The sequence below is a fragment of the Neovison vison genome, chromosome 3 (assembly GCF_020171115.1).
Source record: "Neovison vison isolate M4711 chromosome 3, ASM_NN_V1, whole genome shotgun sequence".
NCBI classification, from domain to species: domain Eukaryota; kingdom Metazoa; phylum Chordata; class Mammalia; order Carnivora; family Mustelidae; genus Neogale; species Neogale vison.
In genome coordinates, this window is record NC_058093.1 from 109,166,511 (window position 1) to 109,194,271 (window position 27,761).

A 27,761-nucleotide genomic window follows, 5' to 3' on the forward strand; every position below is an offset into this window, starting at 1 on the left:
GCCACTTTTTGCAAATCAGTGAACTCCAGTCTCAAGAAGTAAAACAAGCTTTTCCTGCTCACGTTGTTCTTTGGTGCCCCCATCAGACTAAAGAGTGTATAATAGATGGAAAAAGGTAGGGATAAATCTCAGCTCTGACCCTCCCTAGCTGGGTGACCTTGGATAAGTCCCTGAACACATTTGAATCATAGCATCTCCATTTGTAATAACAACAGGACCACAGAGGGCAGTTCTGTGGACTGACGGCAATGACAAGTGTGTAACAGAGTGGCTACTGCAAAGTTAAGTATTCAGTCACGTGATGGGCTGCCGTCATTGCTCTTACTGATGCAGTTGTTAACTGCACCATGGGGCTGGCAGAGAACAACGGTTCTGATGTTCTTTCAGGCAAGTGACCATATCCTTTCCTAGAACTCTCTGGGAATCATCATCCCTTTTTTCCATTTTTGCATGATATTTTCAATTTTCTTGCTAAAATTCCAGAAACAGTTTGCTGCTCATTCCCCTGCTGCATTCCCAAGCAGGAAGTAGCATGCTTGCTGGCAGGTGTTGGCTGTTTGACTGAAAGGAATAAACAAAAAACTGTGATGCACAGTTTGCTAGGATGTTTTATCCATTGTGTGCCATGGAAGTGGGTTCATTAGTGAGAAGCCAGCTCTGAAGGGTGCCCAAGGCAGAACAGTCAGAAAAGGCATCAGTCAGTATCAGCATCTGGTGAATGTTGGCATGAGAAAACCTGTGTCTGTCAATTATTTAAAAGATCGTCCTGTCCGGAAATGGTGATCCTCATGGCAACTCCCACTGATTCGTAGCAGTCCCCTGGGAACAACTGGGAAGCTACTTGGCCCTGGCTGGAAGGAGGGCATGATTAGCAGTGTCTGCATGGGATGGAAAGGGGAAATGTATGTGTGTTCTCTTAGGGCCCTACCTGTCCTAGTACCTAAATTAATTGCTTGTTCACAGGACTGTGATATAAGCAGAAGTTCTTATGCTTCATTCACTAATTTCTTCATTTTTAATAGTTCTTATATTCCTGGATTTAACATATCTTTCAAGATCTCAGAGATCAAACAAAAACTTGTTTAATTCATGTTGTTCTTCCCTATGCATTCCCTTTTGTCCCCCTTGAAAACAAGAGACCTTTATTCATGCAACTATAACAGCTACTCATATATTCATAACCATTGTAAAAATGGGAGAATGGCTCATAAAAAAGACAATACCAAAAGCTGGGAAATATTAGATAAATGAAAATAATAAATAAGCTATGTATATTTAGAGTTCTTGATAAAAATACCATTTTCTGCTAAGGTCTACCTACCTTTTATTTTTTTCTCAGACAGAGCATAGGGTATGTGTGATCTCTTCTCTTAAATCATAGTTGGGAAATAACAAATTTATATTCTTAATGTAATTGGAAAATTGTGATTTATTTTCCTTTAATAGGAGTTATTTACTATATTTTTCTCGTCTCCAACAAATACTTGTTTGTAGTCAGAGATTGGTATGCCAACATTGGGAATGTTTCCATGTAGTTGTCCATCTAAAATCCCACTAAAGCCAACTTTCCCTCAGGAAAGGTTCTTGAAGGTAACAGGGTGAAGCTATGAGGGGCCACTACAGAAATTTAGTATTGATTGTGGATTAGTCCTTCCCTGTGTGGGTAGAGCAGAGAGAATAAAGGCATTGTAAGACTGGGAGCAGAACTTCAGGGGGATAGACGAATGCACCATGAAGACTCTTTCTTGTTCTAACCGGAACCCTTCCCAGTCAGAACAGATTTTGAGATGGAAATACTTGGGAGAGTTATACTTTTGGGCCAAAGGGTGGTTGCCCTTTTATTTTAGATTCTGGAGAAGAGGGAAGGCAGTATGCTTTCTGCAGATCTACTGTCATATCTACATTTCCTGGAATGGCACCTTAAGGTGACCCCCTCCAGCACATTCAGGAATATCTAGAATTGGATCCATGTGTATTGTGTGTGAGATATTTCTGTGGGTATAATTCCTAGTTTTATTAGAACCACAGAAGTGTCTTTAATTTTAGAAAAATAAGAAAGGTCAGGAAGGAGTCCTTATAAATAACATTGGCTTATTTAATAAAAGATAGTGAACTTAGGTATTTAAATCTCTCTTCTGGCTATTCTTGGATTTTAGTATACTTTGCTGTTTTTATATATCAAAATACTTGTGTATTAATTTAGTTAACATAGTATTTTCAAATAATGTTTTTTAACCTGAATTATTTAGATTTTGAGACCTTACCCAGATATTTATGACTGAATTAAATATTAAAAACTAAAAAAGGTAGTTTAGTTTAAGAAACTTTATGGTCAGGGAACACCTGAGTAGTTTAGTAGGTTAAACATCAGACTCTTGATTTGGCTTAGATCATGATCTCAGGGTCATGAGACTGAGCCTGGCACTGGGCTCCACATGGGGCATGGAGCCTGCTTGGGATTCTCTCTCTCCCTCTCCCTCTGCCCCTCTGCCACCTCACATGAGCTCTCTCTCTCTCTCTCTCTCTCTCTCTCTCTTCCTTTCTCAAAAACGAATGAACAAACAAACAAGAGCAGTCAGTTAAAAAAATAATAAAAGAAACTTAATGGTCATATCCTGCTTAAAACCTTTCCAACATAATTCATCTTGTTTATTTTTTTTAATTTTTAAAAAAAAAAATTATTTATTTGACAGACAGAGATCACAAGTAGGCAGAGAGGCAGACAGAGAGAGAGGGGGGGAAGCCGGAACCCGCTGAGCAGAGAGCCCGATGCGGGGCTCGATCCCAGGACCCCGGGATCATGACCTGAGCCGAAGGCAGAGACTTTAACCCACTGAGCCATCCAGGTGCCCCAATTCATCTTGTTTAATATCATTTCCCAGAGTTACTAGTGAAGCTAAAAATTGTAATTTAGTCACATGGCTTTTTCACAGAGTCAGTTTATGCCATAGATCTTCAGATTTGTTGATGGAGCAAACTTAGAACTGGAAACGGGATAAAAGCCCTCCCCGCCCCAAAGCAAAAGAAGTATGTACAAAGGGAGGTAAAGAAAGAAGAGGGGGGTCAGATGATGAGAGGGCTTCTAGGCCCACTCCCCAGCCCCTCCGCAGGCTATGCTTTCCTCTGGAACACAGCCCCAATTCCCTCTCCTTTCTCATCCTGTTTTGCTTTAGGACGAGATATGTTATCTTAACCTAGAGGATCTCAAATTGTGGTCTCTGGACCAGCGGCATCAGCCTCACTTAAAAATTGGCTGGAAATGGGAATTCTGGTGCCCCACCTGGACCTACTCATTGGAAATTTGGGGTGGGTCCCAATAATCTGTGCTTTTAGCATGACTGCAGGTGATTCTCACATAGCTCCAGGTTGAGAAACATTACCTTAACCAGGTAATATTTCCAAAACTTCCCTGTGATAGGACTCACTGGGGTAGTTGGTTAAATAGATACCTTCCCAGGTCTCTTCTCAGAGATTTTGATTAAGTGAGTGTGTGATGAGGCCCCCAAAATGGTGATTGTTGATGAATATTTACAGGGATTCTCATCATCAGGAAGCTTTGGCACCACCAGGCGGGCTTCCCTCCCATATCCCATGGCACATTACCTGCTGCCCATGGGCCATAGCAATTTTCAGCAGCATGCTCCCTCAACCCTCTGTGTCCAGGCAGACCTGGGGCAGATGACATCCCTGGATCTGCCGTCTCTGAACAGCCAAGTTGGTGCCTGCAGCATCTTCACAGATACCATGATGAGAATGTCATGACACCTTCCACCTCCCAGACATGCCCCCTTGCTGCCCTCCCCCCACACCCCAAATAAGCCACAGGAACCAAGCCCTTCTCCCATGATGGTCCTGCAGGAGACTCAAGCCACCAGACAGCAATTCTTCAGCCCAGCACTCTGGGCGTCTAGCGGTTAGAGCAGTAACTGAAGACAAAGTGAGGAAGTTAGGGAGACCATAGCCCACTTATATCCTTATTTGATTTTTAAATAAAGCATCACGCTTTCAGCGTTTGTTTTGTGTAATACATTTTGTTTCTTTATTGCAATTATCAGCTAAATGTGATGTATCCTTTTGTAAGTAGTTCCATGTCAGGATAATAAACACTAATGCTTATTGCCTGCTGTAACAGAGTAGTTCTAAGGCAGCTGTGTTCTCTTGTCTGTGTCTCTAGTTTTTCTGCCTGCCTCCTTGCTGGCAGCTGTCTCAGATCCAGGCTCTCAGTGCCTAGGGAGCCCTTTAGCTTACTGACTGCAATTGGTTCTGGTCTGGATGAACTATACACCATGGTCAGGGGTGGATGAAAAGTCAGAGGAAAACTGTTTCCAAGCCAGTTTCAGGTTGCCCTTCCTCTGAGGTGCACCCGCCATGGGCCACGGCTGAGCAGGCTGACTCGGGCGGGATGAGCAACTTTGTAGTTGACAAATCATACCTGGAGGGCTGATGCCATGTGGCCATGACCTTGGAAGAGCTTTTTTGTTTCTCGGAGACTGTTTCCCTGCCATTTTTCAATAACGATGCCTACTTTTCTCTCTCTCTCTGCCCCCTCTCTTTTAATTCTGTTATGAAAAAGAAGAATTTGTAGAACACCTAAAGCCATACTTGCCACATTTTCAAAAAATGCAAGTTCCATCTTCTCTTAGTCATTCCTCAGTTGTTTGTATAGTTCATTTGCCAGAGAACCAGCTTCTCTAGAAGAATAATGTAAGTATCTGTTTAACAGGGACCCACCATGCGCCTTGCACACAAAAATCAAGTGGTTAAAGGGAACCATTTAGATAGCACTTACTACATTTCAGACACCACATCAAGTGCCATCCTACGCAGTAGACACTATTAGTATCATTCCGAATCACAGATGATGGAGCTGAGACAGAACAGGTTTAAATAAACTGCTGATGAATTCACAGATCCAAGATTTGTACCAGATATTTTGCTCTAAAAGCTATTGATGAAGCTATTCTTTACTATTGATGACCCAGACTTCAGCTTTGAGAGGCTTTCAGTCTAGAGCCTGAAGTCTAGTGTTTTTATTCAAAGAAAACCCCCCTCCACACACACACATGCATGCACAAATGATGTTTCCCTTAAAAACGAATTTTTAGACAATTGACTCTGTTGTTTCATCTCGCCAGCTGTACTTTCTCTGAAGAGTGGATTTACAGAGCGCAAATCTCCAGGGAGAAACGGCTAATTAAGGAACAGGCTTCCTAGCCAGCTGTTGCACGCAAAGAGAGGTAGTTCATGTTTAAATATCCAGGCTGTAAAGGGGAGGTGAGGCAGCAGAAGGCCTCTGCAAGCTGCCAAGAGATATTTCTTGTTGAATGGCACTGGAAGCAGAGACTGACACAGCACAATCTGTAAGTAACAGGACTGCGGGCTCCCCTAAATCGTGTCAGGGAAGCTCTGGGTAACACCGTTACCATGGATTCAAGTGCACTATGGCATTGAAGGTGCCACTTGGATACCCAGCAGGTATCTCCTTAAAACCTTCCTTTGTTATACTTGCTTTCAAGATCTCTTTAAAATGATACACAATTAATACCTACTCTGGAGGGTTATTCCGGGATTAAATAACAGTGCATACAACAGAGAGCATAATTAATGTGACTTTTATCTATCTAACCCTATATAAATATGAATATAATCAGACTATGCATACAGTGTTAGAGATATTGTCCTTTAATATTTTATTATGGACTCTTTCCCTATACTTATATAGTGACAGATAAATTGTATTAGATGACAACTTGTTCACAATTTTTCCTGTCCTTGAAATTGGGGTTGATTTTTAATGTTTCGCTTCTTTTATGGTATAATGAGTTACTTACTACTGAATCTTGGGGCCTCAACAATTGCCCTGGTTAATTGCTCAATCTGTATGAATGCATATTTTTTAAGCCCTCACATTTACTTTGCCAGATTGTCAAGGGTGCTGCAGAATTTGGTAAAGGTTCCATGTGACACCTTCGGCCAAAATTCTAGAATGCAGGGTGACTTGCCTAGGAGTTAGCATCCTTTGGGGTGGCAACATCCACAGCCACACATAGTACTAATGAGTCTAAGTCATAAAATCATAAAACCCAACTTTGCTATGGCATTTAGCACCACCCTGTACCTAGGCATGGAGCTCGGTGTCCAGCTTCTGGAAAACTAGTATTTGCTCAATGTCTCCTATGTGTTGTGCAAGACTAGAGCCCACATTAGGTCTTTTTTTGGTTTTTGTTTGTTTGTTTGTTTTTTGAATGTTGTTTTGGTTCCCCTCTTTTTCAAAATCACATATGTGCAAAACAGATATTAATATTCTTACCTGTGGTGCCCGAGTTGGGTAAACATTTGCCTTCAGCTCAGGTCATGATCCCAGGATCCTGGGATCAAGTCCTCTGCTCAGCGGGAAGTCTGCTTCTCCCTCTCCCTCTGTGCTAGCTCTCTCTCTCTAATAAATAAATAAAAACCTTTAAAAAATATTCTTATTTTCCTCTGGGGAACAGGGAGTTTAGGTGACTTGCTAAAGCTCATACAGTAGAGAACAGCTGACCAATTCTTTCTATGTGACTGACCTGGCACAGATGTACCAAAGAATTACATCTCTTGCCCCAGATCACACATGCTGGTATCAATAAGGAAGACTCTAAAGTGGTGACAAGCACATCGACCCTTCCACTCTCCCTGTCAGAGGAGTGACACCTCTGTCCTTCCTCTGACCTAACTGAGAGCATATCAGAGAGAGGAAGGGGACCTGAAATGGAGGTGGGCAGCCCTCCACTTTGTTCTCTGGTGAGCCAGACAAAAATTTAAAATAGAGAGGGTAGAACAGAAGATGAAGAGACAGTGGGAAAAAAATACAGCAGTTTCCAAGGGGAAATGGAAATAGCTATAGGGGAAAAATGGCTATATAAGCAGATTTAAGAAACTTATTCCCCTCAGAACTGTGAGTAAGATTCTGGAGTCACTGGGTGGTTAGGCAGGTGCTTTGTAAAGCTCAGAGCCTACACACAGTCCAGTTGTGTGTTAGTAGCAGGAGTGTGAAGCTAATAAGAGCAGATATTTAAATCATAATTCCATCTAAAAATAAAAGTGGCCTCTAAATCAAAATTGTTTCTGCCACAGACAGCTCACCCCTTTGCCTGTTTTTATTGTATCCATTTGTTCAGACTAAACACTGTGTCCATTCTGTGACCTGTTTATAGAGGGGATAATGGGGAGAGGGGATTGGCATTCTGTTTTGGTTTACAATTCCTCAGAGAGAATTCTTGGCACATTTAGTCGTAATGATGATCATTGTCCTTCCTGTCAATCCTCAGGAACAGCTAGTGGGGGTCATTTCCCAAGTGATATGGTCTCTTGATGTGGGGGCTGACTAAAACATGCTGTGTCCGTGGCAGCGTCTATCCATGCTCTTGAGTGCTCTGCAAATGAATTCTCCCTACATCCAGCAGGAGTATGCCTTAGGTTGTTCTGAAATTGTTTAACTATCTTCCATGAGTGTCAATGTATAACTACACTCTTACCCAAAGAGGCCATAATCCCTACTGAAGAGTTATTAATTATACATGTACCTAGTGTTTGTATTCCAGCTTTCCCCAGGGAGCTCAAAGCACTTTGCAAATATGAATTGCAAACAATAAATAATGCCTTTGACTTCTAGGAAACCTATCTCTGAGGGTTTAAGCTGATGCCTCCCTGAGCATTCAGTGAAGCCCTCCCTTCTTTAGGGCAAGAAATCACCTCCTATCTTCTCCTGTAAGAAAAAGCAGGATTAATTTGTTTGCAAAACAGTAAATAAATAAGAACACTGGCTGCTTTCTATATAAACTTGCTTCTCCTAGGAAATCACCAGTTCCGAAATTTCCCTTTCACTGAGCAGAAATTTGAACTTGAGACGAGGATCAGGTCTTTCAGAATTCTTCACGGCTGCTGTCTACCCTGCAAATTGTACACATTCAATTGATATCAATTGGTAATGAGACCAGCTCTCCAGGTGGCTGTTTCAGAACTCACCACCACTCTTGCTTTTTTCCAATTCCCTGTTGTGTAAATGGAGCTCTTAAATATGGCGCTGCATTAATACAGCTCTTTGCAGAATCATTTTACAACAACAAAAATGATGACTCGGAGTATCAAGCCCATAATGATGATGATGATGATGATGATGATGATGATGATGCATCCTTTATCCTGATTCCATATGTAATTCTTGCAAAATAGCTTCAGGGATTACATAGTAATCAAAGTAATAACTATGACACAAGCTAACATTTATGAATGTCATGTTGCAGATACTCTGAAAGTTCTTAATAGGGCTTTGATTCTCAGGATTTCATGACGTAAATGCTATGACTATACCTATTTTGCACACACAAGAACTGAGGTACTGGGAGACTGTTCCATTTACCTAGGGCCTCACTGGTAATATAGAGAGACACGGGGGTCCGATCCTGGCCAACAGGCTAATCTTAACTATTACTCTGTCCTGCTTTTCAGAAAACATTTCAATAGGCACAGAGGCTCAAGATTTTAACTGGACCGCCATGTCTGTAATTCTACAATGATTCTGTCATTTGAAGGGATATGGAGAATCTTATGAAAAAAAAAAATATTCCCATACATTATAACCAGTCTTTGAGCTGGAGACCAATGTTCCTAACTTACCATAAAGCAAGATCTTATTACACATGGCTGACTGAATCTAATTGGGTTGCAATCCACACAACCTCCCTGTCAATGGCTCTTAAATGTCTATTTCCAGCCAATGCTTTTCTCCAAAATTCTAGTCCCCGCATTTCTTACTGTTTTTTGCTACCTTTAACTTTGTATATATATTATAGCCTTAATACCTCGCATAAATTTTAGTAGTTAAAACCTGCTTTTGTCCCATTTTAAATCTCATCTTTCCTTTCCATATCGTCAGTTTATTCAAAGCTATTAATTAATACCTTCATTCTTTAGATGACTGTTTACTAACTACCACAAACCAGACGTCTTTGATAGGTACTGAAGACACAGAGGTGAGCAAAAGAGAGAGCACCTCTGTCTTCCTGGATCTTAAATTCTTTGGAAGAGTCATGTGTTAATACACTAAGAGAAACAATTATAAACTCTGCAGTTTTCTGTGAGAAAAGTTTCCTCCTATCAAAACTGGGGGAGGGGCCAAAGAGGGTTTCCCTGGGGGAGAAAAGGGGAAGGTAGGTGGGTGGGGTGGATTCCTGCAGAGGAGATATAGAGGAGATAACACCTGCAGACACTCTTGGTAGGCAGACAGAAGTGTGTGGAGTTGCTGACAGATGGTCCCGCTGCCCACAGAGAATGAGGTGAGTGATGTGAGGGGGTCAGCGGGCACAGAGCATCCCCAGGCCTGGAACCCTTTGTCATGGTTCTTCACTTTGCCTTAACACACCCAACCTCTCATCAAATCCTGATGATCTTGGTGTGCCCTCTCAAAATTACCTTTTCTGTTATCCAATCTGGCCTTGACTATGCCTGTAGGCCTTTAGATGGTTTGCAGGGTTCTTGTCCCTAGCTGTCCTAAGGCACTGAGGCCTGGAGTTTTTCACTGCAATTTTTCCAAAATATATCCCACAATATTCTCTCCATGAAAAACTTCACTAACTCCTCAACCCTTGCAGTTAAACACAAACTCATGGGATGGTGTATACAGCCCTTTAGCATCTGGCATGGATGGCTTTTACATGGGGAGCTGAACTTCCTTTCAGAAAGTTTCCTGCTTTAAAAGCTCTTTTCTCTAAACTAGAATGTATTGTCAATCATAAGGAGCTTGGGGAGCTCTGGAGATCTTTGCTAAACATTGGAAAACACCAATGTAATTATTTTATTTTTCTTTCAAGAAAAGCACACCTGTCTCTCTTTCAGTGTTTCATGAGTGAACAAATATATTTGATGTAGTAAAAAAGTAACATTAGCTCTCTTAGTATGCACAGGTTTTCTGGAATGTGTTCATTCCTTCATTTGGCAGATATTTTGGCAGCCCTGACTATATGTAAGAACAGTGGAGGAAAAACTTTAAAGCCTGTGAACCTCTTTTGGCTGCAGTATAGGACAACAGGAGGGGATTAGGGAGAGATGGCTAATAGGTTGAGATAAGATTAGGTAATTTAAGTCTTCTAACTTAATTATATTGATAGGTAGGGAGGGTTCTTCGTAAGGAAGTAAGGCTGTCAGGCATGATGAAATAAGGTAAATTTGTTGTTGATACAGAGGAAAGTGAAAGAGAAAAGCGGGTCAGTGGGAAGTCAATGCATGGCTTAGGCATTGTAGAATATTGGGGGATGTCCTTGAATGAGGTGGCCACCTTTCCACCTGTTAAATGCTCCCATTAAAGCTGGGACATTTCCTCTAGGTCATGGCGTTTGTTCTGTTTATAAAATTAGGTTTACTTTCCATCTTCACTGGGAGGTGTGAGCTCCATGAGAGCAGAATCCTTGACTGTGCAGTCCGAATGTCCAGGAAAAAAAAAAAAAAAAGCACATAGTAGGTGCTCAACAGACAAAAAAATGTGGAGGCTTAATTATATGGCCTTTTATTATTTTTTTTCTTCCAAAGACTATTACTAATGTTTGCTCTTGCTTACTTTTCTTTTTTTCTTTCTTCTACATTTCTTTCTTTTCTTCGTTCTACTACATAAAATTCATCATCTCAGTAGAGAACAAAGTTTCTTGTCTTTTCTCTTCAGTGCATATGTAATGTGTACATCTTTTTGAAAGATTAAACTGCATAGTTAGGCAAGGGTATTTCATGTGTGTAGGTGTGCCTGGGTAAGGGGGTGTGAGTGTCTTAGTATGTTGTGGGTATAGGGGGGAGATGTTCTTTGTTCTTATTTCATTTCTTTTGTACTTCATATTCAGACACAAGAGGTGGAGGAGAAAAACAAAGTATTCTGGTTTGCTACTGTCGTCTCTTCTCTCTGTTCTGCTTCAGATCTGGAGGCAGAGACCCTCCCCCAGCTTCTTATCTAACTCAAATCCGTGGCGGCAGGTAAACAGAGTAGTATAGTCCTTGGGTTCAAAACCTCCTGTTGCAACTGAGACTTCAGGCACATTTTTAAATTTCCCTGAACTTCACTTTTTCTCATTTGTAGCAAAAATAATAACTATTCCAAATTGTTGTCATGTCACAACCTCTGACCCAGGGAAGTGGCTGGCTCCTTTTAGGAGTGGGACGAGACTCTTGGGAAGGGGTCTTGGGGAAGAGCCAGAAGCAGGCTCTTTAGGTCTGCATCTTAGGACATCCCCATCTGTTCCTTTACTCCCTCATCAAGTGAAATGTCCCATATGAATACACAAGAGCTTTTACAAGTTTGGCATGGGATAGGCACTCAGTAAACTTTATTTTTAACCCATTCTCTGAGCTTTTTCAAATGCAAGTTTCCATTTCCATGGCTAAGGCCCATGCTAGAATAAGAAGGAATAAGGTGTCTAAAAGGGACAACACTCTGGATGGGGCCTTCATTTCTGAACAGGTGGGACTCCCTGTTGAAGAAACCCTACCCACCAAGAAAGGCCTCATGCTATTGTCTCTGTGCCATTAAACAGGATCCTGTGGTTACATCTTGATGATTTTGCATTGTGAAAAGTGCCTAAAGTTATTCATGAGCTAGTTACACTATTTGTTAATGATTGTAGAAAATGGTTTAGGAAATCATCTCTAATTGACCATCATTTATATTTTCATTTATGGAAGTGCCTGAAGCCAGCACTGACTGCTCTGTAATTTCTGCACTTGGCAGCCTGCATGGCACTGACGGGCATCAGGAAAACACAAAAGCCCAGGCATCTGGGTGCCATTCTGACCATGCTACACCTTTCACACCTGTAAGCTTTTTAACAAATCATGGTTCGATGCTCAACTTTTTTTTTTTACGTTTTCCTTCTTCACCATTGCCAAGTGGTGTGCACAGTATTAGATGCTAAAATACTTTTAGACCTGATTATTAAGTGCAGGTTGGCTCTTCTCCCCATCACATGGATATATTTGTGCTCTGGGTCAATCACTGCTGGCCCCAGTCCTCAGAGTGACATCACTAGAAAATGTATCAGGATTGTCATCCAGAGCAGCACTTTTGAAATTATCTTTAAAAATAACATTTAGAAAAGGCAAAATTATGATTTGAAGAAATAATGGCTCCCTAGAGGTAATGGCTTCCTTAAGGAACACAAGATTTATATTCAATTTATTATCTTCTGCTTAATCTCCATGTGCACACCTGCATTCCATCCAACCACAGACATGCACACCCTCTTCTGTTGCTTCTCCCTACCTTTGACTTGCTATTACATCTTTTTCTTCCTTTTGTCCTCTTGCCTGTGTGACCAGGTTTTGTGTGCTCTTTATGACTCCAGTTCAGGGTTTATCGCCACCACTGGCAATCCTTCCCTGATTTTCCATGTTTTTCACACAACAGATGTGTTTTCAGTATTTGTCTTCACTGTATGGTACTAGTCTTCTTATGGTCCTGGGTCACTCACTAGGCTGTGTGTGTCTTGGGGGAAAAGCTTTGTCTTTTTTCTCCAAGCAAGTGTTCATAACACCATTCCTGGAACATCACGGTGTGTCCCTCCTGTGTGCTGCATGTTGATGGAAGCCTACTCCTGCCAAGCTCCATATCGGCCACCATGGGTGATGGAAAGAAATAAGCACCAGCTTCTAGTAGAAGTGCGGGTTCTCAGTGGCATTTCAGCCAATCTGGTAACAAGTCGCAAATCGTGGCCCAGTATTTCTGCAGATTTGCATCGTTTTATACTGTCAGTACCTGTTGTCATCAATTTTTTTTGAATGTTCACAAATACATGAATAGCTAACATTAGTTCCAAATAATGTAAAGTTTTAAGTGCCATGATCAAAAGCATCTATATTCAAAAGCAATTGGATCATAAAAAGTGAGCATAAAATTTACAAAGCCGCCTCATCCTGAATACTTTAAAGACTAATTACTATGTTGAGTTCTAATGACTATTGCCTTCAAATCCCATAAATCATATACAAATAAGAGGAGAGAGTTTTTAAATGTAAGTGAACTCTAATTGGGTCTCAGCAGAAAGGAAAATAGATCTTTAGTAGCTCAATGAAATCTCTAAGCCCATAAAACACCAGACAGTGTTTCCCATGGAGTTTAGGGATCTACCTTTTACACATGCTGTAAAGACTGAATTTGGAGAACAAATCTGAGCCAGAGGAAACTGTTTGATTTCAAATATATCATTTGAAAAATAAAAACAAAAATAAATTAAGTTCCTAATTTTGTCATTCAATGTATTTTTCTTTTATTGAAAAGGTCGTTCCATAATGTAAGCCATAAGGAAACGGGGGTTTGGACAGAGTACCATGGAAGAGGGGCAGTTGGTCTGCGTTTATTCCCAGTAATGGGACTATTGCTATGCAAATGACTTTTGAGTTAAAGGTAAGACAGGTTGAGGAATATTTTGTGCAAACGTAAACAGAACCACGGAAATAGAAGACGATAATTGTTACTTATTAAGGTGCTTAGAATAGGGCTCAATGAAGTAAACCAGAACCCATTGCCAAATAAGCTGGAGGATTTGGTACCTGTTTATGACTTCCTCTGAGAGTTTTCAAGGTTGTTTTTGAATAAGAAATGAATTGAGCCCTAGAAAATCATCATAGCTGAGTGGATCTGGGAATGCTCAGCGCATTGCAGTTACTGACTCATGAGAAATTCTCAAATAGCTGAGGTTTTTTTTTTTTTTTTTTTCCCCCAGGATAACTGATTCTTTTCAGTTCTAATCTCTCCTCACCTTCCACGATAGAAATAGGAAGAACAACCTTAGTTTTAGCTTTGCCATGGAAATCGACTTTATCTTCCATGAGGCTTGCAGTACTGTCAGTATAAATGTCTGCTTTTTCCAAGAAGCTTAAAAAATAAGGTTTTTGTTTTGTTTTGTTTTTGTTTTTGTTTTTTAATTTTAGAGGCATTTCACTAAATTTAGCATTCAGTTGTGCATGCAGTGATTTGAGGACAAGCTCTGGACAACCGAGTTTGGCTTCAAAGTGGCCACAGATTGGTTTTTAGTGTTTTCTTTGTGAAGGCTAGCTAAGTAGGATTATCATGCAGACATATGCCTTCCTCCAAAAGGCCTTTACTTTTATATGGTGGGTGCATGTAAGAGACCTAAAGCATGACTGCTACCCTACGAGGAAATCCAGATTACAGTTAGATTAGAGGGAAGAGCTGTGTGAAATGACTGGTAACAGGTTAGACAAACTATATTCTTTGTATGCAAAGTTAGTGTAAAACAAGAATCTGTTTGTCATAATTTTTGATGTATAAAGATGAAATATGAGGAAAAAAGTTTAGACAATCCCTAGAACAAAATAGTCAACATATTTAATACCATTAATTATACCCATAACAATACCTAACATTCATAGCTGTAACAATGAAAACTATTGAAATTATCATGATCAACCCTATATGTTGAAGCATGGGTGACATAAAATAAATATTTTTCATATTTCGCCAAAACCATTCACTCCTTCAGTCTAATAAAAAAAAATCAATAAATATTTATTGAACCCCTCACTAGAAGCTAGGCATGTTTTTCTCTACACTAGGTATACCCCAGGAAAAAAATACAGGTAAAGTTCAGTTATGGAGCTTATAATTAAATAGATAATGAAAATTACTAAACAAGTTAAAAAAAAAGGTATGAATTAAGAAAAGAGCAGGATGGTGGTAAGTACTCTAAAAACTAGGTATTTGAAAACAAAATAGACTTTTCTACAGTGTCTTACCAAAGTCTTTGTAAGGAATATTTTTACATAGTGACTCAGAATCAGTTTGTATGACTAAAACAATATTTCCCCTAAGTGTAGGGAATATTATTCATATTTTCTGTTTTGGACTCTTCCATTTTATTAAATCTCTGCCTTTATGGAACTGACATTCTAGTATACAGAGATAGACAATAAATAATAAATGTTAACAATAAGCAAAATGTTGCAAGGTAATAAGCTGTGTGTGTGTGAGGGGGAGAGCTGGGTAAAGAGGTCAGGAATACATATAAGTGAGGCGAGGGTCTCACAGTTTCTAACATGGCCATCATGTTCCTCTTTAAACAGGTGGTATTTGAGCGAAGACTTGGAGGATTTTGGAGTGGGTGTGGGTTTTGGGGGACACATGGGTATATCCAGAGAAAAGTGTTCTAGGCAGAGAAAACAGGAAATGCAAAGTCTGAGACAGATATATGCTTGTTAAGGGAAGCATCGTGACTGGGTCCCAGTGAGAAAGGGGAATGGGGAAGGTAATAAGGAAAGGGGGAACAGGGTAGGTGATAAGGAAAGAGAAGCAATAAAAGCAATTGGACCTTAAAATCCTAACAAAGACATTGCCTTCTAGTCTGGATTAGATGGGGAGTCATGGAAGGGCTTTGAGCAGGGAAGTAGTTTATCTGATTTACAGCAACTGATCTGACTTTTATTGATATATACGATTTAACAAGATTGTTCTAGATGCTCTGGTAAGAATAGTCTATAAGAAGCTAAGGCTAGAAGAGGAGTAGTTAGGAGGCTATTGAAATCATCTGATGAGAAATGTTGGCTATTTGGATGAGGGTCATAATAATGGAATTGATGGGAGGTAAAGAAATAGTTGGACTCAGCATATATTTTATTTTATTTTAAAGATTTTATTTCTATTTTTTTGATTGACAGAGATCACAAGTAGGCAGAGAGGCAGGCAGAGAGAGAGGAAGAAGCAGGCTCTCCGCAGAGAGCCCGATGCGGGGCTCGATCCCAGACCCTGGGATCACAACCTGAGCCAAAGGCAGAGGCTTAACCCACTGAGCCACCCAGGTGCCCCTCAGCATATATTTTAAAAGGGGTGCATAAAATTATGTCGTACTCTGCTGGAAATAGGGTATGAGACAAAGAAACATGAGGGGAGGTTCTAAGATTTTTTGGGCCAATCACCAGGAAGTAGAGGCTTGCCACTTCTGGGTGGGAAGTTATGGAAGGAACAGGTTTAGAAAAGAGGATCATAAATTCTGTCTTGGGCATAGTAAAGTTTGAGGTTATTAGGCATCTGAGTAGAGATGTTGAAAAAGTAATTGTATAGAGGAACCTGCAGGTGGCGGGGGAGACCAATCTGGAGATAGAAATTTGGAATTGGTCTACATTTAGATAATATACTGGTTTCAGTAGTGTCCCTCCAAATTCACCTCAGAACGTCAGAATGTGATTTTATGTAGAAATGGCACAACTTAACACAACTTAATTAGTTAGTACAATTAATTAGTTATGGTAAAGTCATGCTGGATTAGAGTAGATCCTAAATCCAATGACTGGTATCTTTATAAGAAGAAGGGATAGGGATACATAGACTCAGGGACACATGGAGACACACAGAGAGAAGGATGTGTGACATGACAATAGAGGCAGAGTTTGAAATAACGCAGATATAAGACAAGGAACACCAAAGATTGTCAGGTCCCAGAAAAAACTACAAAAAGACAGGAAAGATTCTCCCCTAGAGTCTTTAGAAGACTTGTGAAAATGCTGACACTTTGATTTCAAACTTACAGCTATCCAAATTATGTGTAACAGAAATTCTAGGATGCCAGAAAGATAACATTGGAACCCTAACACTGGATGAGATTGTCAAGGCAGTGAGTACTGAAAAGTCCATAGACTGAGCCCTTGTACTTGAACATTAAGAGGGCAAGCAGAAATAGAGGAATCAGTGATGCAGAGGGAGAAAGATGGCCAGTGAAGAAGGAAGGAAACTAGGAGAGAGAATGTCCTGGAAGCTAAATAAAGAATTTTATAGAGAAGAGAGTGACCTGTATAGAATGTTAAGGAGAGTTAAGGGGAGTTAAGATGGGGATTTTAAGTGGAAAATTAGATTTAGCAACATGAAGGTCATTAATGACCTCAGCCGTAGAAGTTTTAGGAGAGACCCAGGGGTGAAATCTTATTGGAGGGAGTTTAGAAGTAGATGGGAGAGAGGGATTGGAGACAGGAAATATAGATAAAGCCTCAGGAGTTTTATGGCAGACCAAAAGAGAACAGAGGAAAACGGCAATGGCTAAAATTTAAAAAGTTGAAGTTTTCTTTTCTTTTCATTTTTTCTCCTTTAAGATAGGAAAAAATGTTAATGGGAATGAAGTAATACAGAGGATGAAACAACAACAAAAAAGATTGTAAAGGAAGGGGGATGTTGGGGCTCAGTCAATAAGCATCTACCTTCAGCTCAGGTCCTGATCCCAGGGTCCCGGGTTCAAGCCCTGTGTCAGGCTCCCTGATCGGCGGGAAGCCTGCTTCTCTCTTTTCTACTTTCCTGCTTTTGTTCCCTCTCTTGCTATGTTACTCTCTGTCAAATAAATAAACTCTTAAAAAAAAAAAAAAAGGTAGGGTATGTTGACAAAGTGATGTCTTCAAGTACATGAGAAGGATGAGAAGCAATGCATAAAATGATACTAGGTGAGATCATGGACAGTTTATATAAGTTAAATAATAGAAGATAAAAGACATGGGTTTAGAAATTGATAGGTTAGTAAATATGGTGACAGGAGGTTGTGGATGTTGTGAGAACTGGCCATGCTGGTGGAAGACCCTTTAGATCTGCCATGCACACTGGGTATGCAGGCTAATTTTCTTTAGATACCAAATTTGTATGTCAGGCCAGTCACTCATATGTCTAAAGCCCTTTATGGGACCCCTCTTTACAAGCACAAGTCCAGATTCTTTGTCACTCTGGTGTGAACCTTCTTTGCCTGGTCTCTCTCTACTAATCTCTTCCAAGTTTCCCCTCAACATGCAGGATCTTAATTTTTTTTTCCATCTTTCAGAATGAGAAGGTTGGTTGGGTGTATGTTCTGCTAATATGCTCATCAACGCTAACGGCCTACAGCTTTACTGCTTCAAGCATGGTAAAACTCAACAGCATTGTTCTTAAATCTCTACAACTGCATAAGCATATCACCTTATATTTTGTTCTATTTTGTTTTCCTAGCTAACTTCTACCTTCCTCCAACAAACCTCTTTCTCTGAAAAACACTATCTCATTACCTCAGCCCTTTAACTGCTCATAATTTTTGTTTTCATGTTCAGATTATTTAAATTCTAGTTAGTTGACTTACAGTGCGATATTGGTTTCAGGAGAATTCAGTGATGCACTAGTTACCAGCATCATCATTTTGAATTCACAAAATGTGAATGTTCTGTCAAATCATTTACCTTTCCCTTTGCTCCACCATCAACATCTCTGTCCAACCACTCATCCATCTTCCCCACCACACATCTCTTTGGAGTCAGGATGCTCTACTGGAGGGAACATATACTTTGAAGTTCTGTACTTCTGAGTTTGAATCTTCTTCTCCTTCTTTTTATTATCATTCTTTATTTGTGTAGCTGTTTATATCCCTGAAAATCTAGTTCCTGATCTGAAGATTTAATAAAAAAATATCAATATCTTGGGGCACCTGGATACCTCAGTCAGTTAAGCATTTGACTCTTGATCTCAGCTCAAATCTTGATCTCAGGGTTGTGAGTTCGAGGCCTTCTTTGGGCTTCACACTGGACATAGAGCCTATTTAAAGAAAAAAAAAAAGAAAAAAGAAAAAAAAAAGGAAATCAATATCTTTAGGGGCACCTGGGTAGCTCAGCCAGTTAAGCATCTGCCTTCAGCTCAGCTCATGATCCTGGGGTCCTGGGATCCTGCCCCACATTGGGTTCTCTGCTCAGTGGAAAGTCTGCTTCTCCTTCTGCTTTCCACTTGTTTTCTCTCCCTCTCTCTCACTCTCTGAAATAAATAAACAAAATTTGAAAAAAAAAGAAAAGAATAGAAGTATCTTTAATACAGAATTAAATGTGTAAAATACAGTAGGTATATATGACCTTGCTTTTGCTTTCAAGTAAATTATAAACTTCTTAAAAATAGAACTAAAATATTGTAACTATTAATTTATCTGGCACACATTAGGCATTGAATAATTTTTAGTTCATAATTTTGGTGGAGTTTTAATAAAATTCTCAAGAATGGATTTTTATTCAAAAAATATCTTCTGGAGGATTATGATAGCCAACCCTGTGTTATACTTTATAGATACAAAGATGAATAGGCAACTACCCCTCCTAGGGGCCTTAAATTCAAGAGGAAAGACAATGTAAACATGATAAATTGAGTTTGTTACTAAAAGTGAGCACAGTGGCAATATAGTAGATTATGCCGGCCTTAGGGGTTAATGAAGACTTGGGTCACATGAGCTAGATGTAAAAGAATGAAGTGTAATCTGCCAGGCAGAAGAAGAGGCAGAGGAAAAGAAAAACACACAGAGGTAAAGAAGTGCATTATTTGGAAAGATGCCGAGTATTCAGGTATGATTCAGATATGAAAAATATGTATGTGATAAAGTTAGAAAGGTTTAAAAAAAAACCTTTGTACATCAGGCTAAGAAGTTGGAATATATTGTATAGAATTAAGGAGGCTTAGGATTTTTTTAAGTGCTAGAGTTGCAAGACTGAATATGTGTTATAATAGCCACACTAATGGCAGGGTGGAAGACAGTAGAGTAAGAACACTGGAAAAGTGGGAACCGGTAAGAAAAAAGAAAACAAAATCATGTTTTTAAATGACTGAGATGAAAGAATATTTACCCTAAATCCAACTCAAGGAATTCAACTAGATATTATTTGGACTTTTCAATTTTGAGTTTCTACTTCATTTTTTCCCATGCTTATGAATAGACAATTATCGAGCAGGATATGAATAATAAAATGACCGGCTAAATGGTATGTGGTATCCTTTGTTAAATATTAGAAGAGTTTTGAAATAGGGCCAACAGAGAGACCAGGGAGATAAAGATAAAGATAAGATAAAGAACATCTGAGTGATGCATCTACAAGCCAAGGAACGCCAGGGATTGCCAGCATCCACCAGAAGTGAAGAAGAGGCATAAAAGTATCCTAGCCTAGAACCTTTAAGAAAACATTTTGTACTTCTAGAATCCAGAATTATTGTCCAGATAAAATAAATTTATGTTGTTTAAGGAGAAAAAAAAAAAAAGAAAGAAAGAGATCCAACATCTTCCAAGGAGAGCATGGCTTCTCCTTAACCTGAAGGTCTTTCTCCTCAGCTAGAAACCTCCACATAGATATGTAGAGATGATCTGCCACTTATCAATTTAAAGCCTAGACAAATCCAATTTTAAGCTTGTCAAACCTATGGGCCTATGAGTATTTGGAATGTGTGGTCCCAATGGTCAGGACTGCAGGGAGAGACTGCTATATAGGATGTCTTATGGGGTGCACATGAGTGATACAAAGCTGTCCAGGACAGATGTAACCAAATCCTAATAGGCTGAGTTGTCACTCCGAAGAGTCAAGGTTTTCTACTATGCTTCTGGGTGACCAAAGAGTTCTTTGGGCCAACATGAGGTTTTGGGGTGAAGGTGGGTGGAGGGGGAGAGGATAGTGGCAGCAGCAGCCTAGAGGTAGCCTCCCATTCTTCTGTCAACTCAAGAAGCTCCAGGGTTGTTCTGCTTTCTATAACTTTCACTTTGGATTTCATTTAATAAAATATTCTGTTTTGTTAAATATTTTATTTTTTTAAGTAATCTCTACACCCAACATGGGGCTCAAATGCACAATACTGAGGTCAAGAGTTGTTCATTCTATTGACTAAACCAACCAGGTCCCCAAAAGTGCTCTAACTTGCAACCAATTTGAAAACGACTGGACTAGATATATAAGGCAAATCCAGATGCATGGGAAAGAGATAGAACCCTAAATACTAAAAAGAGACAAAATATTCAAGCCAATTGGTTGGAATCCAAATCTGAATTAATTCCCTGAAACATCACAGCCTCAAATGCAGGAGGATAAGCTAGTGCAGACACAACCAAATTGTAGAGGGAACCTTCAGGAATTATCCACTTCCTCAGGTATACCACTCCTTGTATTCTTCTGAAGTTCTCCCAGCTTTGAGTCAGTAAATACCAAGGTGAAACAGTTTCTAAGAATAATTCATTGGCCTCTGAATTTATTGAGAATATGTATCACCAGATTTGTACGGTTTCAGAGGAGTTACTTCTTTAGATATAAAAGTTTCTAAGCCCCACTGAATTTGTTCATCCTTTTCCTTCCTTCCTTCCTTCCTTCCTTCCTTCCTTCCTCCCTTCCTTCCTTTCTTCTTCCCTCCTCCCTCCTCTTCTCCCTCCCTCTTCTTTCCTGCCTCCCTCCTTGCTTGCTTGCTTGTTTTCTTTAAAATTTACTGAGTATTTATCATAGTCCAGACACTGGGAATCTAAGATATGTGCAGATCCTCAAGGGGCTTAGAGATTTGTGTGAGAGACAGGTGAGTATACAAATAACACAGTCCAGTACCTGTTAAAGTAGAAATGAGAAGAGCCTGTAGGAGAAGATAATGATTGCATCAAAACTCCTAAGAAATTGATATCAGTATTTGTATGGCTCTAGAAGAACTGGTTGCAGTATTTTAGACATAAACTGTGATGTTGGGGATGCTTCAGAAAACTCTGATAGACATGGTCCCTATGAGACTGTTAACATGTAAGATGGATCATTGTGAAGCAGGTGTTAGAGAAGAGGTTTAAAATATAAGTTATTTTAAAATGGACAAATGCATACAGAATACGTTTGCAGAATCTGCATGTGTATATGAATTACCCAGACAGTGGAATGGCAAGACTCCAAATACTCTCAAGAAATGTGGTCCTCATCACTGTACCTAACACATAATTATCACATTCTGATTTAGTTTATTGGGTTGAAATAGACATGAAATAGACATGAAAACACTCCAGTTCTTAGAACTGGAAGGAGTCTGGAAGAGCATGCCACTGAACAACCCACCAGTGCACACAAAAGGTGTTTCCTTATGGCCAGGTCCCCTTGCCCTATACCTGAACATTTGCACTGCTGCTCAGCTCCTCTCAACACCAAATATGCTACTGCTCCAGAGCTAGTACTCATATTTAAGTGATAAAAACCCAGACGATAATAGTTAGGAAACCATATGTAGAAATACGCAACAGACAGAGCCAAAAGGAGAGAGAGCGAACGAACCAGGGAAACCAGCATTAGCTGTAGTGGTTCTTGTATCAACTGATTCAATTGTGTTTCGGTCTAATAGGCCAAATGTTTTTCTTCTATTCTGGCTTAGATGATTTTATAATCTTATTTCACATTATGTAGTATGAAATTCCATGAAGGCAATTAGGAAGTAAAGGAATTATAAAAAGTGGTAGGAATTGAAGAGAGAATGGAAAATGATTCTATCTTATTAAAGTTTTGACAATCCAGTTACACAATAGACTTGAGCTTCTTTTATATTCCAACCTGGCATTATGGTTTTTCATCACACACACACACACACACACACACGCACAACACACACACAAATTTTGCACATGTACTCAGGATTTTCCATATGGACCCAGATGTTATAATAATACAGAATTTTAAAAAATTTGAATAATGAAATTTGTATAGTACATATAGTATATATATAGTAAATAATATATAGGATATATGTATATACAAATAGTAATATATGTACTAATATAGCATTTTTAAAAATTTGTATAATAAAAGGATATATATAAATCCTTAGAAAACAGTAATGATCAACTAAGACAATCTGATAATATTTTTGCATTTTATGAATCCTATGTTTAATTCTAATTTCTAATATTTTTTCAAGGAAGCTTACAGGTTCGCTATCAGCTAAGCAAGGAAGAAACCCACGTTTTCAATATTGATGCAGAGAACTTTGCTAACAGAAGGATGCACCACCTGAACATTAACCGGGAGGGAAGAGAGCTTACAGTTCAGGTACCTTACTTCTCTTCTTCTCATTCGGCCAAATATGCTTTGTCTGTTCAGTAAAATTTTCTGAGCTTCTACCCTAAACCAAGTGTGCAGCCAAGTTCTAGAGACAGATACTTGACTCCAGCTTTTGACGAACTGAAGAAAATTGAACTACAGTGTGTTCCCCTCTTCCTACCAGTGCCAACATCACCTGAGACCTTGATAGGGATGCAAATTTTGGGGCCTGACATCAGATCTACTTAATCAAAACTTCTTTGCAAGAGGGGTAGCAGGTGATTCTGAAGCTCGATCAAGTTTGGTAACTCTGAACTGGAGTATAAGAGGAAGACACACAGCTGAAGAGAAAATTACAAGAGACTTGCAAGGGCTAGGGTTGAAATTGCACAGATATGGGAACATAGATGATGTCACTGATCTCTCCTGGGCACCAGTATTTTTTTCTTGGATAAAGTTAGGAATAAACTGAGTAATGAAGGTGAGTAGGAACTGGCAAACTGGAGAAGAGGGAAAGAAATGCTCAGACGGTGGGTCTACATGAGAATCAGCAAAGAAGTCCAGCAGGTTATAGTGTGTGGCAGGTACACTGGAATTCCATTGGTCTTGGTATAAAAGGCAAGGATCAGGTGAGGGCACATGACAAGAGAGAAGTGGCAGAGTCCAGCTTATCCTATTCAAATCATGACCTCACGTGAGCCCTTCCATCTGTCTAGCAAGTGCCTCTTATTATTATTATTTTTTTAATTTTTCACTTTCTGGATCACCTAGATGGTAATTTTAAACCTCCTTCTTTCTCCTTACACCACAACAATTACAACCCTATCTTTACTTGCACAAGTTAACGTTGTTTTCTTCTTTCTTGTGATAAATGTAGCATTTAGAATGCCTGCACACTCTCACCACCACATACACCTGCCCACATGCTTGGTGTTCAGGCACTCTGTCTCCCTCATGTTGGTGAATATGAGCAGACAGGGCTTCTATCTAAGACTGATTCCATGACTTGTGGAACAGGTCTCCTACCCCACTGAAGAACATCACTATAGCATCTTCCCCTCCTTTGTCAACATTTCCTAGTTCTGTTGGATGACTTCCCAAAGCATAAACATGCAAGGTTTGCATGCATTACAAATGTAACTACAACACAACACAACACAACATGACAAAAAACACTTTCTACATCAGGGAGGGGAATATCTCTCTTGTCTGACTTTATACAGTGTCCCATTTTTTCTTTCAGTTTTTTGCCCACATCCTTGGAAATGTTTAAATATTTGGTCTTCCAAGCTGCACTTCCTTTTTCTTTTCTTTTCTTTTTTTTTTTTTGTATTTTTTTCCAATTTATTTATTTTCAGAAAAACATTATTCATTATTTTTTCACCACACCCAGTGCTCCATGCAAGCCGTGCCCTCTATAATACCCACCACCTGGTACCCCAACCGCCCACCCCCCCGCCACTTCAAACCCCTCAGACTGTTTTTCAGAGTCCATAGTCTTTCATGGTTCACCTCCCCTTCCAATTTACCCAAATTCCCTACTCCTCTCTAACACCCCTTGTCCTCCATGCTATTTGTGCACTTCCTTTTTCTTAAACCAATAAAGGATTTGTTTCTGCGGTGGACTAAAATTATACGTCTCAAAACACCAGTAGTCTTACATAATCTAACAATCATTTCCTTAATTGTCCTCCCATTGGCATTTGACATAGTAATGCCTTAGCTCTTGAGATAAATTCTTATTTAGCTTGTAGGACATCACTTTAACCTGCTATTTCTTCTGTATCTGCTAGTTGCTCCTTGTCTTCTCTTTCATTGCCCTCCCATCGTCATCTGAAGTGGAGCATCCCAGGACTCATCTTCATTTCCTTTGTGTCTGCACTCATTCTGTGTCTAATCTCACTCAGACTCACATCTTTAAGTGCCATGGAATGCTGATTAATTAATCCCAATTGTATATCCAACTCCAATCCTTTCTCTGAATTCCAGACCTATCTATCATTGCCTACTTGGTTTATCTCTTTGAATGTCCATTGGGCATCTTGAATGTTACAAATTTCACAATAAATTACTGAAAATCTTTCCCTACACATTCCCTATCCCCATAATCTTCCACACCTCAGTTAATGACAGCACTATTCTTGCATCACCTCAGTCTAAACATTATACTGTCATCTCTGATATCTCTCTTCTTCACCTGCAACATCCTGTTGATCACCAATTTCTATCCTGTCCCAGCCACCCTCATTTCTTCCTTGGATTATTATAGTTTACATTTTCATCTTAATTGACAGATATGCCCTTCACTTTTTGTTTTTTGTTCCCCTACAGTGTGCTCTCAAGACAGGAGCCAGAGAGATCCTATTAAAATATTAATCAGATGGTAGTGCTCTTCCATTCAAACATTTCGATGGTTTTCTTTCTCATGTACAGTAAAAGCCAAAGACCTACCAGAGGCTTAAGGGGATCTCCACGGCCAAGCGTCCACAGCTTCATTCCCATGTTGCTTCTCATCGATCAGTATTTTCTTTGACTCTACTCATGCCACTCTGGTCCCCTTGCTGTTACATTCCTGGTTGTACTTGCACTTCTTTCAGGACTTCACTCAAAAAGCTATTCTCAATGAGGCCATTTTTGATCACCTTAATTCAGTGACCTAGCCCTTTGACTTTCTCACTACCATACTCAAACACAATCTAACATTCAATATAATTTATTTATTTATATAATTCTTTATCTTCTCTTTCTTCTAGAAGACAGGAATTTTTTTCACTCTTTTCATAGAACCCCCACTTTATCAAGCAGTGCCTAACATACAGCAGGGACTCAATTAGTATTCATGAACAGAATGAATGAATTCCACAGGGCTTAATGTATTATGTGGAGGAGATAAAATTGGCCCTGTGGCAAAATGAAGGGAAACCATTGGGTAAGCAGTGTGGTTAGAATTTCATTTTTAGGGGCTCACTGTGATCACTGCATGGAAGTACACATTTGGGAGTGATGAGACATGACAGAGGCCACTCAGAAAGAGATCATGAGGGATTCAATTAGTGCAGTGGAAAAACCATGGAGATGGAGATGTGAAATGTTATAGACATAACATCAGTGGCACTGGGCAACCTTTTGGATGTGGGCTATGGCAGAAGTCAAGATTGACTCTTAGTTTTCTTGATTGAGTGGAGGTTGAAGAATAATTGTCCATTATGTGGTAAAAATAAATAAATAAATAAATAATCCCTGAGTGATTATAATATAATGAGCTTCCCTCTGGAATTTACTCTTGAAAAATAAAAGGGACACGTCTTTGGAGAAAGTTTGCGTTGGTGTAAGATTGGAGGATAAAAGGGACGGAAAAGATGACTTCTCATTTGAATGTTTTGACTGAGGTACTGATGGGACATGCAGGATCCATTCTGGTGGATTTTCCTTCTTTTTGTTTCCTGTATTCTTTTGCACAAATGGAAGACAGAAACAGGTCAGTGAGAGAATTAACAATAGGAGGTATTTCCTTCTTTTTTCTGTAAAAAGGATTTCCAGCAATCAGTTTAATACTGAATGATAAGCACATGAGAGTGCAGAAACAAAGAGTGCAGAAAAAACTGGAATGGGGACTTTTTTAAAAAATAATTTCAAATCAGTTTATTGACACAGTAACACAACACACCTGCCTCCCTGATACTACTACCATCCCTCTTATCGTGCCTAGTTCTCTTCTCCTTTCCTGCTTAGAAAAAAACTGTTCAGTAAAAACAGAAAAGTGTAGGCCCCTACTACATCTCAGTCCTGCCCTTAGGTCCTGTGAGGCAGGGTATAGGCCCGACTCAGAACTGGTTAGAGAGAGAGAGGGCAGGTGGGAATCACCATATTCAATCAGCCAGAGGCTTCTTGGGCCTAAAAACAGATTCCCTCACAACCCCCAGTCCTTGAGTTGCTATTTCTCCTCCTGTCTTTTAATGCTAAGAAGGAAGACATGAGGATTGGGCCACAACCAGGAGCAAGTACTCCCGGAGATGATTGAGAATTGTAATTTGGCTAGTGTTTTTTAAGATACAGGTCACCCCAAATGCCCCGGTGATGGAGGTGAACTTCAGTGTTCCTATTTAAAATGCATGCATGGCATTAAACAGATTAAGCCAGTTTACCCAAATGCCAGCTCAACAAAAAACTGTAAAGAAGGAGGTTCGAGGCACTTTTCAAGCAAAGTGATTACTTCCTTTTTTCCAGAGATGAAAATCCTGAGGTTAAGAAAGGCGTTCCTATAGGACCTGAGTGTGAATTTCTGTTCCACTACTTACATTATGTGATCTTAGACCATTACTCACCTTTCTGAACTCGGGTCTACTGCTTTATTAAAAAAGAGGGGGGATGAGAATGCAAACTGAGCTCAGTCAGTTTTTATAAAGATTATATGAAAGAACATAACTAAAAGACCAAGCATGATGCCTGGCATGTAGGACTTACTCAAAAAAAGTTTGTTCCATTATCTTCTTTTTCCATCCCATTTAACAACTTGACAAGACCACTGGTCATCCTAGATTCTGAGATCAAAAAAGCTTTTCTAGACCAGATTTCAAACTTTAAACATCCAATAGTTATATAGAACTCCAGACAGGATGTCACCCTTTACCACCCCACCAATTATAATTAAAAACAAAACCAACGTGAAACCATAAAACAAATAAAAAGAAATCTGAAAAAATAATGTATTTCCCACAAAATACCGCAATGATTGCAATAGCCCATATTATAAAATTTTGAAGCCTAAAAATAAATGTATCTGGTATACCCCTCTTTTTTGTTTATGTGTTTTTATCCTATGAATTTGCTAAGCTTGGTAACTCTGCACCTGAACCAGTTGTAATGCTTACATGCCCATATTCCATGTCAGTGATGAAACCCATCCCCCAACTATCCATAGTCCAGCAGTAGCCTCAAGTATCCTT

General features: G+C 39.5%; 1 protein-coding gene across 2 annotated transcripts in view; it reads left to right on the top strand.

The window, feature by feature from the left end:
• CNTNAP5 (contactin associated protein family member 5) overlaps positions 1-27,761 on the top strand; it is an 858,994-nt gene that overhangs the window by 778,129 nt on the left and 53,104 nt on the right. For both annotated transcript variants that reach the window (XM_044242676.1, XM_044242675.1), the window contains one exon: positions 22,694-22,824. In XM_044242676.1, coding sequence (XP_044098611.1) covers positions 22,694-22,824 — 131 coding nt within the window. The remainder of the gene's footprint in view (positions 1-22,693; positions 22,825-27,761) is intronic.